At 47.6% G+C, this 19,499-nt stretch overlaps 2 protein-coding genes across 3 annotated transcripts in view; both read right to left on the bottom strand.

Moving 5' to 3' along the window:
• The window catches only part of VAC14 (VAC14 component of PIKFYVE complex), a 104,129-nt gene extending 93,587 nt beyond the window's left edge, over positions 1-10,542 (bottom strand). For both annotated transcript variants that reach the window (XM_058528226.1, XM_058528227.1), the window contains exon 1: positions 10,155-10,542. In XM_058528226.1, the coding sequence (XP_058384209.1) occupies positions 10,155-10,258 (104 nt within the window). In that variant the 5' untranslated portion in view covers positions 10,259-10,542. The remainder of the gene's footprint in view (positions 1-10,154) is intronic.
• Positions 10,543-16,242: 5,700 nt separating this feature from the next.
• The window catches only part of HYDIN (HYDIN axonemal central pair apparatus protein), a 336,144-nt gene continuing 332,887 nt past the window's right edge, over positions 16,243-19,499 (bottom strand). The window contains 2 exon segments of the mRNA XM_058528225.1: positions 16,243-16,857; positions 18,385-18,609. Of these exon segments, the coding sequence (XP_058384208.1) occupies positions 16,375-16,857; positions 18,385-18,609 (708 nt within the window). The 3' untranslated portion in view covers positions 16,243-16,374.

Here is a 19,499-nt window from a genome sequence, read left to right as displayed (position 1 = left end):
GAGCGCGCGCACTTAACCGCTAAGCCACGGAGCCGGCCCTGTGCCTCCTTGTTCTTGAGGAGTCCAGGATGTGGGGGATCACCAAAGCCACGGAAGGCAGCCATGCCCCCCTCTTGTGTGCAGACAGTCTACCCAGGGACTCTGGCTGCTGACAGCACTCCCGGGGAAGCCAGGCCAGGGTTCTGCTCGGTACAAGTTAGAGCAGCAGTGGGGGCTTTGGCAGGGGATCCAAAGAAGATCCAGCCCTGCCAGCAGCAAAGGCCATTCTGAAACCACTTCCTCACCTGTCTCAGGCCACTAATGGCCCTGAGCAACTGGAAAGGGCACTCTTCCCTATTCTAGAGCCTGCATACAGGATGCATTCCCTGCCCTTGAGAGGCTGTCTGCTGGGGTCAGGTGGAGGGGAAACGAGAGTACACAAGGACTTTTGTGCAAAGCAGAGAAAAAAACCTGGTGAGAAAAGTGCAAGGTGAGGAGGGGGCCGGCAAGAAAGAGCACAACTAGCATCTTTGGTGGGAAAGCAATCAGGTGTGGCTTCACAAGGGTCAGCACTTGAGACGGGTTCTGAAGGATGAATAGGTGTTTGTTCTGGAGCTGTTCAGTATGAGGCAGCCCAGACAGAGGGAACAGCATGAACAAAGGCTCAGACGAAGGAGAGAGGCATTTGCTTTGGCAGAACAAAGGACACAGGTGGAGGACAGGCAGGTTTCAGGGCTGCAGAAGCTGCTCCCAGTCATGTGCTTGGCAAAGGAACTGGCATTTAATTCCGGTGGCGGTAAGGAGCCACAGAAGGGGGGCCGGCCTGGTGGCGTAGTGGTTAAGTTCATGCACTCCGCTTCCGCAGCCTGGAGTTCGTGGGTTCGGATCCCGTGTGTGGACCTACACACCGCTCATCAAGCCATGCTGTGGTGGCGTCCCACATACAAAATAGAGTGAGACTGCTGCAGATGTTAGCTCAGTGCCAATCTTCCTCACCAAAAAAAAAAAAAAAAAAAGGAGCCATGGAAGGTAAGAGTAACTTGCAGTGGTGGGTGGTACGGATTTGAACGGCGTTTAGGGAGCTTTGAAGACTATAACAGCTTACAGAGACGGAATGGTGAAAGAGTATGAGGAATGGGGCTCTAAGGTCGGGGTGACAGCTTGCAAGAGGAGCAGGGTCTCCTGAAGGGAGGAGATGGGCAAGGGGGACACTTGTGTTCAGCACTCCCCCGACTTTGCAGGCCCAGCAGCACCTCTCTCATTTGCTCTACATCAGCTGGAAAGCACCCCCAACGCTGAATCCTACCAGGGTTCAACTCAAGGTACCCCAGGCCATTACAAAAATGATGGCCTGTTCAAGTCCGAGGCTCTGAGACCCCATGTCTCTATTGTCTGCACCCTTGCACTTACAGGTAGATTATTCTTCATGTCCAGGGAAATAAGACAAACAATGGTTCCTTCTGGAGGGGAAATCATGAGATCATCAGCTTGGAGAGCCCTGGGCCTGGCCCTATGGGTCAACCTCTGGGCCACAGCATGAAGAGCTGTGCCACGAATCAAGCCCAAACTCCTCACCTTGGCACTCATGGCGACCAAAGCAGAGTCAGGCTGACCTCTCCAGTATTACTGCCTGCTGCCCAGCATAACTTTCCACTCCAGCCATACCGGCCTTCTTTCTGGGCGCCGCTCATTCTACTTCTTACGCACTTCCCGTCTGCCCCCCTCTCCGGGAAAGCGCCTGCTCCACAACCTATCCAGCCTTCAAAGGCCAGCTCCAATCCAACCCCCTGCTTTCCTGACCATCCCAGGAAGTGATCACTCCTCCCTTGAACGCTGAAGGACTCAGGGACCCTCATTCTGTACTCAGCAACGCGCGTACATTCTGTACTGGCACGCGTCACTGCTTCCCTCGTGTGTACGTTTCTAAGTCCACAGCTGCTTGATAAAGTCCTTGAGGACAGACTGGTACCACGCTCTCTGCATCTCTAGTGCCAGCTCTCTTCTCTGAGTCTAGTGCTCTGCGTACACTAAGTGGGGAATCAGTCAACATGTGCCTGGGGACTGGATCTGTGAAGGCCGGCAGAGCAGAAGGACCACACAAGTTGTAGGGCAAACCTGGGCAGAGGCCCGCCCTGCTATGTCAGGGGTGGTCTGCTAACCCAAACTTAATCTGATGGGTTAATCAGTACCTATCTGGACAGTCCTAAGCTCTTAGTGTTATAATTCAAGTTAGTAGGAGCAAAGGGCACCATTTCCGGGATCCTAGAACACACACTGAGAAGGGCCCAGGGCACCTGTGGAGGGGTGAAGGAGTGCTCTAACCTCTCTCCAGGGGCTCCATAATAGCCGCAGTCAACAGGACACCGCTTCTCTACTTCACAGGGGACATGCAAAGAGAAAAACGCAACTACAAAGGGAGGCAGAGTAAGTGAAGTTTAAAGTCCAGGCACCCCCAGTTCCAGGCCTATTCTCTCTTCAAAAGACCACACTGTCTCCTCTTTCATCTACAGGTTGTGCGCCACAGGTGGGGGATCTGAGACTGAACTAGTTTTGAAGTTACCATTTGGCTCAGAAACTCTCATGATCACAAATCCCTGGGACCTTCAGTGATGTAAAGGTCACAGGTGTTACTGTTCAACGTGCCAGAGAAGAGAACCTGCTTCTGCCTAGTGTCCTCTAGAAAGTGTTGAAAACCTGGGCTGCCGAAGTGTCCTACAGAGGTTATTCAGGGGCTCTACTCTCAACTGGTCAGAGGTGTCGCAGGATGGGAGAAACACCCATTCCCCAGAAGGCACAAACCCCAATGCTGGCCAACTCCAAGCTCGTGACTCTGCCCCCAACATTGCAAAGTGACACACTGACTACCCCCTCTAACGGCAGAAGGAGCCACAAACAGGCTAGGAAGCATTTGGAACTGTCATCAGCCAATGGAGAACCTTGGGCCGCCCTCTCAGCAACACAACACTGCCCCTCACTGGACCCTTCTGTAACACAGCACAATGACAATCACAGGCCACGAGAGGGCTGGTGCAAGCACACCCTCCACGCTCCGTATCTCAGTTATTCCTCGGAACAACCTCCTCTGTAGTTATTATCTCATCTTCCAGATTTGAAACAGAGCCTCAGGGAAACCAAGCCCCTTTCCCAAGGTCATAGAGGATCTGAGCCCCTGACACACCCACAAAGCCCACGCATGGCCTTTCAACCATACACCAGTTCCTCTCCCCATCTTCTTAAACCATGTCAGCTGCAAAGGGAACACACCCAACTAAGGAGGGCACTTCCCTCTTGTGGAACTGAGGTCCCCAGTGAAATGCAGCTTTCTCCACACATCTCCCCACACCGTTCAGTGTTCGGACATCCCCGAAGCATTCCTCCACCACACACAGGGAGCAGAGACAAAGTGCGTACTTGAGATGTTTTGAAATGAAGCTCTAGAGCTGGGCTTCTACTGTGCAAGCAGGCAGGAAGTAACCATTTGCTGAGCACTTACTGTGCCACATAACGCGCTGAATGCGTCACAGGCATTATCTAATTTAAACCTGAAAACAAACCACTCAATTAGGTATTAAAATGCCCACTGTACAGACAGGGAGACTGAGGCTCAGAGACATTAAGGAATACACAAGGTCACACAACTTATAGACAGTAGGTGCAGAAATCGAACCTAGGTTTTTCTGACTCCAAGGTCTAAAATCTTACCCACTATGTTACACTATCCTCCTCAAATATCATAGCTGCCACCTGCTGGATGTCTCTGGGGTTATTTCATTTAACTCCAATCCCATTTCATAGGGTGATGTCCAAATGTCCCAGCCAGTAGGTGGCAGAAGTTTTAGCCACTGCACTCATATTTCTATGCCTTCAGAGGAGACATCCTTGGCTGTAAGGTGGGGCTAATCATTTCAATGACTTTACACTGTTTTTAGAGAATTACATAAGATAATACATGTAATGTGCTCTGCATTGCACATGCTCAGCTAACAGTATTGGAGCAAAGTCAGAATCAGAGAGATGAACTGTGATCTTACACACACACAAGATCACGTGCACTCACTAAACGTTGACTGAGAATCTGCTATGCTTCTGGCTCCAAAAAGGATAGAAAGATAGATCCAGAGCTGCGTTTATTCCTGTGTTGTAAAACTTTCAGCGTGGACTTGGGGCTGCTGTCTTTTTTTTTCCTGGCAAGTCCAATTATCTGTCCCAGTTCTCTATGTAACATGCTGTCTTCAGACGGCATATCCGGGCAGCAATTTCCCACAGAAAATCTGGGTAAACATCTCCATCTGCTTGGCTGAGCAGTTAAGTAATTTGGTTGCTCACTTGCTCACGAGTCTCCAATGACTGAACAGGAAAAGCAGAATATTTGCCTCTGAAGAAGGGCCAAAGACCTCTGGAAAGGCCTAAGAGTTAACTGACACAATATCCTGAGCATCCACTGGATACAACTGGAGAAACTATAAAGGAGAAACAGGTCAGACACAGCAGGAGGCACGTTTGGATCTCAGGTGACAATAATTGTGACCACTTAATGACTGCTTCCCTTATACTGTAACCAAACACTACAGGTGTTCGTATTTTTTTAAACTGAAATATAATTCACACACCACAAATTCACTCTTAATGTGTACAATTCAGTGGTTTTTAGTATGTTCATAAAGTTGTGTAACCATCACCACAATCAATTTTAGAACATTTTTATCATCCTAAAAGAAACCCTGTACCCATTAGTAGTCACTCCTGATTTCCCCCTAAGCCCTAGGCAGTCACTAACCTACTTTTTGTCTCTAAGGATCTGCCCATTCTAGATATGTCATATAAATGAAATCATACCATACATGGCCTTCTGTGACTGGCTTCTTTCACTTAGTGTCATGTTTTCAAGATGCATTTTTTTTTTTAAGATGAGTAAACTGAGGCATAGAGAGGTTAAACCAGAGGTGACAAACTCAGATGCTTACAGGGGCCAGGAAGGAGGTACAAGTGAGAAGGCCATGGGAGGTAAGACAGGCTGTGGGAAACGTGCCAACACAGGAGACAAACTGTGGGGCCATATCCTGGCCTGGAGGATGACGGGAGGCCCCTAGGGTCCCCCCGATCTGCTCTGCGGGAATGTAGGCCCCACAGAGCCACATCTTCCAATTCTTTAAGAGAAGCCAGAAACCCGAATTTCTCTGTGAAATTTCTCAACTTAAAATATCCTGCTGGGGCCGGCCCGGTGGCGCAAGCGGTTGGGTGCGCGCACTCCGCTGCGGCGGCCCGGGGTTCGCTGGTTCGGATCCTGGGCGTGCACCGACGCACTGCTTTGGCAAGCCATGCTGTGGCGGCGTCCCATATAAAGTGGAGGAGGATGGGCACGGATGTTAGCCCAGGGCCGTCTTCCTCGGCAAAAAAAAAGAGGAGGATTGGCGGATGTTAGCACAGGGCTGATCTCCTCACAAAAAAAAAAAAAAAAAATATCCTGCAATCCAGGCCAAACCAAACAGGTCTACCGGCAGGACCAGCCCCTGGCTGCCAGTCTGTGACCCCTAGATTAAGCAATTTGCTGAGGGTCCCACTGCTAATAAAGAGCAGAGCTGGGTGGAATTCTGACCCACACTGCAAAAACTGCCGTAAGCCACTTGGTAATACATAGTGTCTCCCCACAGAGATGGTAGGCTCCAAAGAGCCAGGTCAAACCCAACAGTCCAACCTTTATCTGATCACAGAGTGCCAGGGATCCTTGCTCCCTCCCGTCCCCCTCTTCCCCAGCAGGCAAAGACACATTACCATCACATGTCACTTAAGGACAGGGATACATTCTGAGAAATGTGTCATTAGGCGATTTTGCCATTGTGTGGACATCATAGAGTGTGCTTACACAACCTAGACAGCACAGCCTACTACACACCTCGGCTATATGGCACTAATCTTATGGGACCACTGTCGTATATGCGGTCTGTCGTTGACTGAAATGTTGTTGTGCAGCGCATGACTATTCAAGAGCTCTAATTCTACAAGCCCTCCCTTGGGCTTTGGTGTTCCCAGAAGGCATGGCCTGGGCACCCACATTTGCTGGCTTTTGGAACTTAAAGTTCAGGAACACTGGAGACTTGGCACTGAGTCCATCCCTTGTTACCATGAAGCGCATCGTCTCTGCCAGCTGCAGTGAGAGGCCCTGCCATGGTGTGGAGCACGTCACTCCCAGCAGAGTGAGCATCCACCACATTTATCAGACTGCCTGCTGGCATTTCTCCCCAAGACTAGATTCTCCTGGAGAGCAGAGCCTGGGGTCTTACCAACCTTTTCATCAGGCCTGATCAGTGACTGTATCCCCTGAAATGGAGAGCCCACAAAACCTGAAAAAGCCATTCTAAAATCTTGGCCTAAGTGCCTTATCTTTTAGAAAATTGTGTAGATATGCTGGAGTGAGGCTGCGGGTATAAAAGCGCTCCAGGACTGTGCACACAGGCTCCCACATTTAGCTATCAGATAGATCCTGGTCACTCAACACAGCCTAGTCTTGAAATTCTAGAGGCCAGGGTCCTGCAGTTGAGCCAAGCCTCCATGTGTCTGCATTTTTAGTGTCTGAGAGGCCTGTCATCAAGATACAAACACCCTCCTCTTATTAGCAATTTTAGTCCCTTACTGGAACACTATACGCAATACTGGCTCTGTCACCTGAGCAGATAGGCTCTGGAAAACTGAAAGAAGCAGTTAAAACAACCATGGAGATTTTCAAGTATGAAATTTCTTTTATTAAATATATGTCACCCTTTTGGGTAGGGAACACCATTCATTATAGTGGGGAAGCCTTTTGAGACAGATGAACCTGGGTTTTTTATCCAGGTTCTAGCTGTGAAACCTTTGGAAGATTACTTAACCTCGAGTAGCTTCTGTTTCCTCACCTGTGAAGTGGGGTAACACTACCAAGGTCATAGGGCAGCCATGGAAAATACACGAGATAAGGGGCATATAATGGCCAAAGAGAAGCTTCTCTACCCTCCTCCCCCCAAATCAGGCAGACAGCGCTTTATACATGATCACTTTTTTTTTTATGATCACTGTTATGGACTGAATTGTGTCCCCCCCAAACTCATATGCTGAAGTTCTAAACCCCATTATCACTGTATTTGAAGTGTTAAAAAAGAGACAACAGGCCCAAAATGAAGTCACCTGTGCTAAGCCCACGCCACCAAACAGAGACTTAATATCTATCTTAATTACAGTTTCAACCTCTCCCAGGAGTGGAATCTTAAACCAGTCAATCTGGAATTACCTGGTCAGCACTAGTGAGGCAGTCTGCCTGCGAGACCCCTGCCATCCCCCAAAGGAAGGTGACTTGCCTGAAACATCCACTCTTTGCTAATAACTTCCTCCTGCCCCCTTTATGCCTATAAAAGTTTTTCATTTTGTACAGCTCTTTGGAGCCCCTTTCTATTTCTCTTTGGATGCTGTCTGATTCATGAATTGTTCAATAAAGTCAGTAAGGCCTTTAAAATTCATTCAGTTGAATTTTTTTTTTGAGGAAGATTAGCCCTGAGCTAACATCTGTTGTCAATTCTCCTCTTTTTTGCTGAGGAAGATTGGCCCTGGGCTAACATCCGTGCCCACTTTCCTCTACTTTATATGGGATGCTGCCACAGCATGGTTTGATGAGCGATGCGTAGGTCCGCGCCCGGGATCTGGGCCTGCGAACCCCCGGCCTCCGAAGGGGAATGCGTGAACTTAACCACTATACCACTAGGCCGGCCCCTGAATTTTGTTTTTTAACAGGAGATAGGGCCTCTAAGGAAGTGATCAAGGTTAAGTGAGGTCATAAGGGTGTGGCCCTGACCCAATAGGATTAGTGTCCCCATAAGCAGAGACACCAGAAAGCTCTGTGGTGAAGCACAGATGAATAAGTCACTATTTGTCCCTGAACAATTTGTGAAACATACACTCTGAGGAATGTATCAAATTGGCACATCTCATTCCAAATATGGCTGAAGAAGGCTAGAAACTGACCGTAGGGTCTTCTAGGCCAATGCTTCTCAAACTTTAATGCACACATAAATCATCCAGGGATCTTGTTAAAATGCAGATTCCGATCCATAGGTCTGGGGTGATGCTGCAGAATCTCTTTCTAACAAACTGCCAGGTGATCCTGATGCTGCCGGTCTGTGGGCTACACTTTCAAGTTGCAAAGTTCTTAGACTGCAATGTTATTTCCCCACCGAAAAAGTACGGTCATTCATTCATTTAGATACCAATTGCCAAATGCTGCCAGGCACTGTGCTAAGTGCTGACGATAAATAAAACAGTGTCTCTGCTGTTAAGGAGTTCATAGTTCAGTTAAGGCCCTAGGGGGTTTCTCTGAATTTCACAAATCAAGGGCAATATTGAATACAAAACGAATCCCATTAAAGACAAACCCTTACAGAACAACTGGCAGAGTGAGAGCACTTAAACAGGTTGTGCTGGAGGCAACAGTAATGCTGAGATGAATACCTCTGTTAAAGGACTCAACAGATGACTCAAGCTATGACAAAACCAGACATTACTGAGAAACAGAGTGGGCGATGGACAAAACTCGGTGTCAATGTTGCTTCAAAGCCAATAATACCCATGGACATGGAGCCACATCTACAAATCAGCTCTACACACAGCATAGTGATGCTCATCATTAAGACTTGCTAGCATTAGTGAGAGCCAGGGTATAAACAAGATGCAGTATGAAAAGAGAGCAGTCAAGAAAGTGGTGCTTGATGAGAGAAGCTAGACGGTTTTGGACATATTGAATGTGAGAGCTGAATGGGAGGGTCCTCTCAGCAAAGTTCAACAATTTGGTTGAGGAGAAAACTAAAACCCAAAGCAGTTAAGGCAGTGGTTCTCAATGGGGGTGATTTTGCATCTCCAGGGGACATCTGGCAATGTCTGGAGACATTTTTGATTGTTAGAACTGATGGAATGCTACTGGTATCTAGTGGGTGGAGACCAGGGATGCTGCTAAAAATCCTACAATGCACAGCACAGCCCACCACAACCAAGAATTATCTGTCCCAAAATGTCAATAGTGCTGAGGTTAAGAAACCTTGAGCAAAGGAATTTCCCCAGAGTCAAAGAATGAGTTTCACACCATGGACTAGATTAGAGATGTCCAACAGAACATTCTGCAGTGATGGAAATGTTCTAAAATCTGCACTGTCCATTATGGTAGCCAGTAGCCACATGTGGCTACTCATATCTGAAATGTGGCTACTGTGACTGAGGAATTGGATTTAAAATTTTTATTTTATTTTTTTAAAATGTAAATATCTACACACGGCCAGTGGCTACCCTATTGGACAGGGCAGAACTACAATCCATAGTTCCTGACTCCCCAGACTGGCATTCTTCCAGTTTCACAGCCTGCTGCTTTCCACTCTTCTGAAATCACCCTCCCACATGACTTTATCACAAAGATTTGACTGGAAAAAAATTCAAAGGTAAAACAAAAGAAAAATCTTAATAAAACATTCCCAGTTAAACACCTTGTTTTGTACAGTGGGAAATAAAACAAAATGTCAGATCATGGTTACACATACACGTAATAAGACTGCAGAAGCAAGAAAGGTCAAATTATTTCTACTTCCACTTGTGGTGAAGGGTGATATGAGAGAGAGAAAACAAACAGTCCTCTGAGCCTTGAGATCTTGAGGTTTCAAAGGTGATTTCTCCACTTGGTCACCTAACAGTCCCTTTCACTTCTCAGCTGTGTAAGAAATGAGGCAGGTCAACATCACTAGCAAATTCTCATGCTTCCCACCTCCCTTTCATCAGAGGCCACTCTCTGATTTGCTAGTTTTGATGGAGACCACAAGGAGGGCGCACCATGTGCCAGGTACTGTGCTAACCACTAAACATATGTTATGTCCCTTTATTCTCACGGCAGCCCTACACTATACACACGTTATGTCACTTGATTCTCACGGCAGCCCTCTGGGGCACCAGGAGGTTAAAGAACTTGGCCCAAGTCACACAGCCAGTCAGCAGGATAGCTGGGACTCCCAATCTCCTGCTCTTAAGCACTGCGCTAAGGGCCTGAGACCGGGGGGAATAACACTGTCTGGAAAGGCGTGAGGAATTCCCCCGGGGAGGGGGACCCTCGTATAGCCCGGGCGGGGTCCCGGTTCCGCTCCTCACACCCAACCCTGGGTGACGGCGGCTCTTACTTCTCGATCTCCAGCGCTGCCACCTTCCGCTTTTCGTAGAGCTTGTCATTGAGGGCGCGCACGATGTTGGGCGTGAGCGGCGCGAAGTCCTTCTCGGGGTTCATGGTGGCAGCTCGGGACGCCCCCCAGAGCCCCGCGACTCCTCAGCCCGCGGCTGCCCGGGCGCCCCGGGGCCAGGGGAGTCTGAGGCTCTGCGCTGCCTCCCGCGCCAGCTCATGGACCACGCCGCCCCAGACTCGTCTGCCGCGCTCCGCCGCCGCGCGCCGCCTCGGAACCCGGGCCCGGACCCCGTTCCCGCACACCTGCCCCAGGCCGCCTAACGGCTCACACGACTCGCTCCCGCCCGGCACCGGCAGTGCTCAAGGCGCAGCGGCCATGTTACTTGGATCACGTGACTTTGCAGCAGCTTCCGCCTTCCGCCGCGAGGATCCGCCCCTCGCCAGCCACGCCCCCGCACGCTGGCCTCGGGTGGATTGGCCACGCCCCCGCCAGGCTCTACCTCCTCCGCTCACACTCTCGCCTACCGCCCCTCATAGCGTGAGTCTGGTTTGAGACGTGCTTTGTGGGGCGTGTATCGCAGGCGCTCGACTTCCCGCACGTGGTAGGCTTGGCGCGTTATGGCCTTCTGTAGACGTTGGTGAGAAAGAAGGGCTCATGGAGCCTGACTCACTTGGCATAATTTATTCAATACTTACTGAATTTACTACTTAGTTACTAATTTCGAATATGCCAATATTTCCTAAATTGGAGTAATACCATCACGATTTTCGCCATTTCCTAGCCACTTGTACTGTTGTGTAAAAAATATTTTCCTCAAATCAACTCACTTAAAAAAATCTTAAATTCCTACTTTAGCCTTGCTTATGCTTGAAAATCATGGGTTTGAATAGTGATATTTTTCTAAAACATATTGAAATATATTCTCAATTAAAAACAGTACTACCTGTCTACCACCTAAAATCTCAGGTACTAACAGTGGCTGTTACCCCACCCTTTGGGATTCGGGATGTGTTTACCATGCTCTGAGACCTTGAAGGGCTGGGTTACAGACAGCTGAAGCCCCGGATCTGCTGAGTGCAGGTCTCCAGGTGGATCCACTATAAAGCAGCCCCTCCAAGTGCTTTCAACCACACTAAATAGTTGAACAGAAATTGAAGTTGTATGGTAAAATTCTAAACGGCACTTTATGGATGTAGTGTGGCTGAAAATTCAGTAAGAGGGAGATGCATCAGAGTTTCTTATTTTAAGCTTCTGCAGTGGACAGGGACTTAAGACAAGGGCTAGACCACAGTGGAGCCCAATGGGTATGAAATATGAACATAACATGTGGTGGTACTTTTCCCTAATGAATGAAAAGTATGCATGTAAAACTTATAACAATCTTGAAAACAGAGAATTATCCTCAATCCATAGATCAGAACCTGTGGGACACAAGTGAGAGGCTATGGTAGGCAGAATTCTAAGATGGCTCCTGAGATTCCTATCTCTTTGGATACATGCCTGTAAAATCCTCTCCCCTTGAGTGTGAACAAGACTTGTAAGTATGATGGGCTGTCACTCTAACAATTATTATATTATGTTATATAGCAGAAGAGATTTTGCAGATGTAATTAAGGTCCTTAATCAGTTGACTTTGAGTTAATGAAAAGGGAGATTATCCTGAGTGGGTCTGACCTAACCAGGTGAGGCCTTAAAAGAGATTTGAAGTGGGAGGGAGATTCTCCTGCTTGCCTTGAAGAGTAAACAGTAACAACAGTGAAGTGTCTATGATGGGCCACACGGCGAAGACCTTAGAGCGGTCTCTAGTTGCTGAAGTGGTCCCCTGATGTCAGTTGCCAAGAAAATGGGGACTTCAGTCATATAGCTGCAAAGAAATGAGTTTTGTCAACACACTGAGGGAGCTTGGAAGTGGATCTTTCCTGGTCGAGTCTCCAGTTGAGGATGCAGCTGGCTGGCATCTTGATTTCAGCCTGTGAGACCCTGAGCCAAGAACCCAGGTCAGTCTATTCTGGACAGTTTCCATAAGAAACTGTGAGGTAAGAAATTTGTCTTGTTTTAAGCTGCTAGGTTTGTGGTAATTTGTTATACAGCCATAGAAAACAAATGCAAGAGCTAGCCCCAAACTCAGTAAGTCATGGGAAAATTGTGTCTAGAAAAATCCATGAAAAATGTGCTTTCCTTTACTGGTGGGATTTTCACAGCTTTTAAACCCTTGCCAACACAATCTGATGAATGAAGGTGGGTGCACCAACAATCCGAAAACTGCCCCAATTATAGATTCATCTCCAGAGGAAATGTATTGCTTAATAGTTTCCTCCTCTTACCTTGATACTAAGTAGCACTGATGACATTTCCAAATGTCTTGCAAAGTTTATGTCTAGGATTTTGATGATGGTTGATACAAAACAATGAAAACAATGGAAATCATTTGGATTTATTTCTCCAGTGTGTATTCATTTCCACTGGACCCATACTGTATCTAATATTTTATCTGTTTTTTTTTGCTGTTTGGTTTGACTTTTTCTTAAAGGTGAACTGAATTTCCCAAGGGTCGTAATATGATAGAGTTTTTAATAATTGAAACAGTAAGGAAATGTTTTTTACCAGAACAAACTCTTTTCTCCTGAAATCACATTCTGGACTAGGTTGCTAAGAAACCAGTTTCTCACTTAATGTCCTACCTGTAGCTTAGAAGTTCCTGGAAAGAAGTGGTTTCTTTTCTCTGATATCTTGGAAAATGCCAACTAATTAAGGATATTTATGCATAATTGGACTGGCAGTGGTGCTAAGAATAAAGCCCAAGGGCCTCCGTTGCCTTATCTACGTGCTCACTTCTCCTCTGACCCTGGTGGCCAGCCCTGGCCGGGCCTGCCGTACTCAGCCTCTTCTAAACTAGTGGACTGATACGCCTGGTTGCACACAGGCCATCGTTTCACAGTTGTAACTCATCTGTATCTGTGTGATGCCTGGTTGTTATTACATAGTTTGTAGAGGATGCTGGTGACACCGTAAGAAACTGTACCCAAATCTTGAACTGTGCAAAGGAGTTTCTCCGACAGCAGTGTAATTTTGCGGGAGTTTTAGGGCAACACAGTTGAGGGGATAAGAGGCTTGGGAAATCCCACACCTGGAATTTCTTGAGATGCGACAGGCCCTCATGACGTCACAATATTGTCACCTCCGACCTAAGGCATGTCTCCCCCAAAGAAGTGGTTAGACCTAAGATGCTACACTCACCAGGGCCTTCGTGTCAAGTGACATTGGGGGGCCCCATTCATGTCGTATTCTGTGCACAGTGCTCCCTGGGGTCGTGCCACCTGGCGGCCCTGATGTTTTCTGACCACCCCCAGTGAAGAGTCTTCTGGTCTGCTTTGCTGAGAATGCATTCTTTCAGACGTAACTTCCACTAGCTCGTTTTCAGCAAGCCTCTCCTGCAGCCCTCTGAGCTCTTTTGCCATTCCAAATTTGTTAATATGAGATGATTTTGTTTTGTCTTTCTGAGGCCAAGGAAGCATGAGAACAACCTGAAGGGAAGAGATGTACCCCATCTCAAGTCATCCTGGCAGGGGGTTCATGCTGGGCGGGGTCTGAGCTGGGCGCATGGTCCCGGGGAGAAGGGACTGCCTCCTTGCTCCTGGCTTGGGAGGCTTTGGGCCCTAGACTCAGTGGCTCTGGGAGAGCTGGAGCAGGGCTGAGGGAGGGGAAGTTGCCCCTGGCCACCTGAAGGCACCATTTTGCTGGCAGTGACACTGGGAAGTGGCCAGTTTCTGTAGCAGCCAGTGTCTGGGGCGGTGGCTGGGAGCCCTCCAGCTCAAGAGAGTGTATCCAGATACTGACCCTGCAGTGAGAGGAGTCGCCAAGTCTCACCATCTCTGACTGCTGGGGTTTAGCCAGCTTTCACATAGCTTCTTCCGTCTTCAGTTGCAACAACCATTATCATACTGAATTTAAAACTGTTGAAGAGGTGCCCCTTTTGAAGAATTGCTCCCCTAGCCCCAGCTGTGCCTCCAGTGAGTGGGTGGGAGCAGGGACATTTTGTGGAGGGCCAATTTTATCAACCAGGCCATAAGCAGAGTGGGTGAGACTCCTCTCTGGGGCTCTGAGGAAGAGCATTAGGGCTGTGGATTCAGTGACGTCTCAAGTTCTGCTAGTGGCCTTTAACCCAGGGCTCTCAACAGCAATGTGCCCATGAATCCCTGGGAGATGCCATTAAAATGCAGATTTGGATTCAGAGGGTCTAGGGCCGAGCCTGAGATCCTGCATTCCCAGCAAGTTCCCAGGTGATGCTGATGTGAGGAGGCTCCAGGCTTCAGAGCTGTACTGACCACAGTGTGATCCTCAGACCAGCAGCAACAGCATCACTGGGAACTTGGCAGAAATGCAAATTCTCAGGCCCACCCAAACCCACTACATCAGACCTTGAGGGTGGGGCCCGCAGTCTGTGGTTTAGCAAGCCCTGTGGGTGATTCTGGTAGATATGAAAATTTGAGAACCACTGGTTTATTCAGTCTCTGTGTGTGTGCAGTCATAGCACGTGGTCGTTGATCTCTGCATCCTCTCAGATTGTTCCTTAGTGCATCCTTTCTCATTTAACCACTGGGAAAATCTGTCATCTAGTTCTTTGTCCACATGCCCACTAGCAGTGTCTTTGGTGGTTACAAAAGTGAATTGTCTGTTAGGTATAAGTCTGCAAATACTTGAGGAAAAGCTGCTTTTGGGACTAGCTGTGTGTAGAGTGTACTGGGCTGAGGGTTGGGAGGAGGTACAAAAGAAGTAGAAGAGTATCTTTCCATTAAAAAACACCTCCAAAAGCTTGTTGAAACATAGGTTGCTGGGCCACACCCCCAGAGTTTCTGACTCAGTAGGTCTGGGGTGGGTCCAGAGAATTTGCATTTTTAATAAGTTCCCAGATGATGCTGTTGCTGCTGGTTCAGGAACCATTTTTTGAGAACCACTCCTTTAGAGCATCCATTCCCAAATGGCCATCTTCTTTCATGCCTCCAGTCTCTCTTGCAGGTGGGCTGTAGGGGATGAGAAGGGAGGAGGAGGTGCAGGCAGGGGGGACCCTCAGACGTAGGTGTGTGTGCGCAGAAGCAAACCCACTCCAGGGCCAGTCTTTAACCATCTTTATTCCAATATGTGGTGCCAACAGGTAGGTGGTCCTATTAATACACAGTGTGGGACCCAGGGGGAGAGTCTGGGCTGAGGCAGATGCCCCCCTCCTCCTTGGAGGTGGAGCTTCCCCAGTGCTTTCCCTCTGAAGAAAGGCACTGACTTAGAATGTCACTCTTCATGGGCACACAAAATAGCTGCAGTTTCAACATATCAAATGGGAATGTGGTCCTCACCCTGGAGGATGTTCCTGACTCAGTTGCAGCATTAATGGCCGGGCAGGTGTTTGATCTGTAGCACTGGTTCTCAACTCTGCTGTACAAATTAAAAAAAAATGATGTCCATGTCCCTCCCCAGAGCAATTAAATCAGAATTTGGGGAGGTATGTTCTGGACCATAATTAGGTGATTCTGATGTGCAAGTGGTCCGAGAATCACTGCTCTGTAGGCCGATTGCTGGGCACAGGGCTGGGGGTGGGAGTGGAGAACTGGGGTCTCAATTAGCATTTCTCCAGGACCTGGCCTTCAGTGAGAACTTCCTGTGGGAAACAGATGTGGGATTCAGAGATGAAGGGAGAATCCTCAGCCCCTGACCTTGCATTGACTGCCCTAATGTTATCTGTTCGTTGCTTTGAAAATACTGACTTACTTGGCTTTTATGTGAAAGCAGAACAAGATACCACTCCAAAATAGAGTCTAAGGGCTCTTTAAGCCATTATGGGTTTTTAAAAGGAAATTACGGTGCCCCAGCATCATGCACTGCTAAGTGCTGTATGATAGAAGGCCATGAGTGTGATACCTGAGTCATCTTATTAAAAATGAGGATTCTTACATAGTACTTGAGCTTGGGGGAGATGTTAAGAAAATTCAGGGACTTGCCCTTGCAAAGTAAAATACAGCTCTGTTTTGTGTATTACCATGTTTAATTTGGAATACTTATATTTCAAATACATATAATATGGAAATAAGTGCCCCTCTAATTGAATTGGAGGATAAAACAATACTTTTAGAATTCTGTTTATTTCCTCTATTCTTTGTCAGGCTAGAAAGATATAGATATTAAGGCTGAGGAGATGGCTTTTCGTTGATGCAACTGACCTTGGGTGCCACTAAGGAGTGATCCCCTTCAGATAATAAACCCACTGAATTCCTATTTCCCTGCCTTCGCCGGGAGGGCAGGCCACAATCAGCTTGCTGGTGATGGGTGCTTTGCTGCCCGATGGGTTTCCTTCAAAGGAGACTGTGATGTTGTTGATCTTCTTGGGCCGCACGGAGTCCATGGCGCGAATGGAGAAGGCCGGGTTCTCCACAATGAAGGAGAAGGTGACTGCATTGTAGAAAACATTCTTGAAGGGGATGACTATGTTGTACCCAGCTCGGATCAGGAAGGGACCTTGGGGCTTGGGGGGCAGAGCCACTCCGAGGAGGGGGATGACATACTCCCCGCCTGTAAGCGATGACAGGATCAGGGCGCCCTTGCTTTCACCAAGGTGGCTGGGCTCGAAATAGACTTCCACGCTGACTTCACTGCCTCCCTGAGCCCCTGGGGCTGCATTAACGACCTTTTCCGTGTGGAAGTCTGGAGAGTCGGTCTGAAAGGGGAACAAATGCACTTGGCTCACACAGGGTCCTGAAGAGCAGCTCAGGTCTACCCCCAGCCCCTCCATTCTTGGACATCAGGAAACCTGCGTCGTGTGAGGCCGGGCAGGTTATACAAATGCCGTGTCTTTACAACTCCCTTAAAGAGCAGGTATTACTAATTATTATCCCTATTTTACCACAAAGAAACCGAGGTTGAGAGATGTTAATAACTTGCCCGAAGACACGCAGCTGGATTATGTTGGTATGGCAGTCACTGGCGCTGTTCCCCCATAACCCTCTCTTCTTCCCTTCCATGCAAAGAGAAGACTGAAAATTGTGGTGAGTGGGTGGGACTAGTTCTGACAATTAGTTGCAAGCAGAAGTGAAAGGTGTCACTTCCACACTAGATCCTTTAACTGCCAGTGCAAGACCTTTCAGGGTCTTTTTACCCCTGTGGTACTATGACGGGAAACATTTGAGATGGTGGTTGCCCTTCAGCCTGAATCCCCGAGTGGCTGTGATGAGCAGAGTCCCCTGCTGACTCTCACTGGATAGACAGCATAAATGAGAGACAAATCTTTGTTGTTTTAAGCTACTGACATATCAGGGCTGTTTGTTACTACAGCATAACCTAGCTTCTCCTGACTGACATGATTGATCAAGAGTCTATGCCTCTTGACTAGAGCCACAGGACGCCTGATGTTAAGTGGGCACGTGGCCACCCAGTGTGAAGGCTACACCTCCTAGCTCCCCTTGTTGCTCGGTGTGGTCCTATGAAGTTTTGTTCAATGGAATGTGAGTGGAAGTGATATATGCAGCTCCTCCTTTTCCCCTTGTATTTGGCTGGAACATGGACATCACGGTACGCCATCTTGACCCCTGTGGAACAAAGCAACTCTTCAACGAGGGAAGAGCATCAGGACAGAAGGCGTCTGGGTGCCTGATGTCATGGAGCCGCCATTCCAGCCCAAACTGCTTATGCCCATGCTGTTATTTGAGAGAGGAATAAAATTCTGTTTTGTTGTTATTTTGGGTTTCTGTTTCAGTAGTTAAACCTATATTCCATCTGATGTAATAGGTAACATATGGGCCAGGCTCTATGAAAATGGTTTTATATACATATTTAAAAATCCTTGCAGCAATCCTGTGAGGTTGGGGTATTATCGCCATTTATAGATAAGCTTAGAGAGCTTTAGTAAATTATTCATACAAAGAGTAAGCGGTGAAGCCAGGATTCAAACCTGGCTGGATTCCAAAGGCTATACTCATGACCACTAAGCTCTACTGTCCTCTTTATTGATGACTGAGCATGCTGTGGGAAGCAAAACTATCCCCACCCCCAGCCCAGCTTGTTAAGATAGAAAATCTGTAAGGAGGGACCCAGGCCTGGTGCTCTTTATTTCTAGCTGAGAGTTTCAAGAGATGAAGCTCCTGACTCTGGGTTTCACGTTTCTGCACCCTCTGTGTCTTCCTGCCAGTATTTTTAAGCCCAGACTTCTGGCAAGGGAAGGGCGGAGGGTGGGGCAGGGGCTGCTCACCCTGCAGTAGTATTCTGTCTTCTGCCGGGTGTAATTGGTGAACTTGGCAAAGATGCTCTGGCCGCTGCCAAGAACAGCCTGGAAATGGATGGGCTTTTCTGGCAGTGCTGGTGTGGCCTTCAAATTGAGCTCATACTGGTAGTAACCCAAATCACTGTTGTGCAGCGTTAGTCTCCCGAAGGTTTCTCCAGCTTTCAGGGGCTGGAATTCAAATGAGAATGTGCCCTGCAAGAGAATACAGAAGCTGTTGTGATGCTGAAAGTCCGACCCATCCCCCGCCACCTCAGAGCAGGCTGATGGCAGAAATGGTGCTTCACAAGCAAATACTTACACTGCTTTTGAACCCGTGTAACCCACTTTCCCTCCCCTGGACCCCTTCTAGCTTTCCCTAGTCCACATATTTCTATATCTGGAATCTCTTTGAATCTGAAAAATAGGTACTGGAGCCTCTCGTGAGCAGCACACTTATGGAGATGGGAGTGGATGTTGACAGCAGGAGGGCTGAAGGTCGGCAGCTCCTTCTCTGCTCATAGCCAATTTCAGAGCAGCTTCCTGGGTTCTACCTCCATTTGGGGGGTGCTTTTTCCTTCCTCTATTACCACCCATAGCAAAACAAAACAAGAACAAAAGAGTATTGCTTATAATAGCAAAACAAGGGAAACAATTCAATGCATTAGCAGTAAGAGATTGGTTAAATAAATTATAGTTTACCCACTTCAGTGGAATATTATGTGGCAATTAAAAAGGAAGAGACAGAGCTATAAGCACTGAAATGAAAGATGTTGATGATATTGTAAGTGGAAGAAAGGAGGTTCCAGAAATGTGTAAGTAAAGTACAAGTTCATTTTAGTGGAGAAGAATATGTCTATGTATGTATAGAAAAGAGACAATAAGGATATATATCAAATTGTTACCAGTAGTTGTCTTAGGGTGGGGGAAATGGGATTGTGGGAACTGTTAATTTCTATTTCAGATACTTTTGTATAGTTAAAATTTTGTTTTCATCATGAGTAGGTATTGTTTATTTAAAAAAAATCTAGTTCTTCTTATTGAAGACCGAAGAAAAAGGGGATATCATTAAAAGTTGTAGACATTTAATAGAAAAGAATATAGTA

Source organism: Diceros bicornis, chromosome 32 (genome assembly GCF_020826845.1).
Source record: "Diceros bicornis minor isolate mBicDic1 chromosome 32, mDicBic1.mat.cur, whole genome shotgun sequence".
NCBI lineage: Eukaryota > Metazoa > Chordata > Mammalia > Perissodactyla > Rhinocerotidae > Diceros > Diceros bicornis.
The sequence above is the reverse complement of the archived record's forward strand: the minus strand, read 5'-3'. Positions and strand labels throughout refer to the sequence as shown.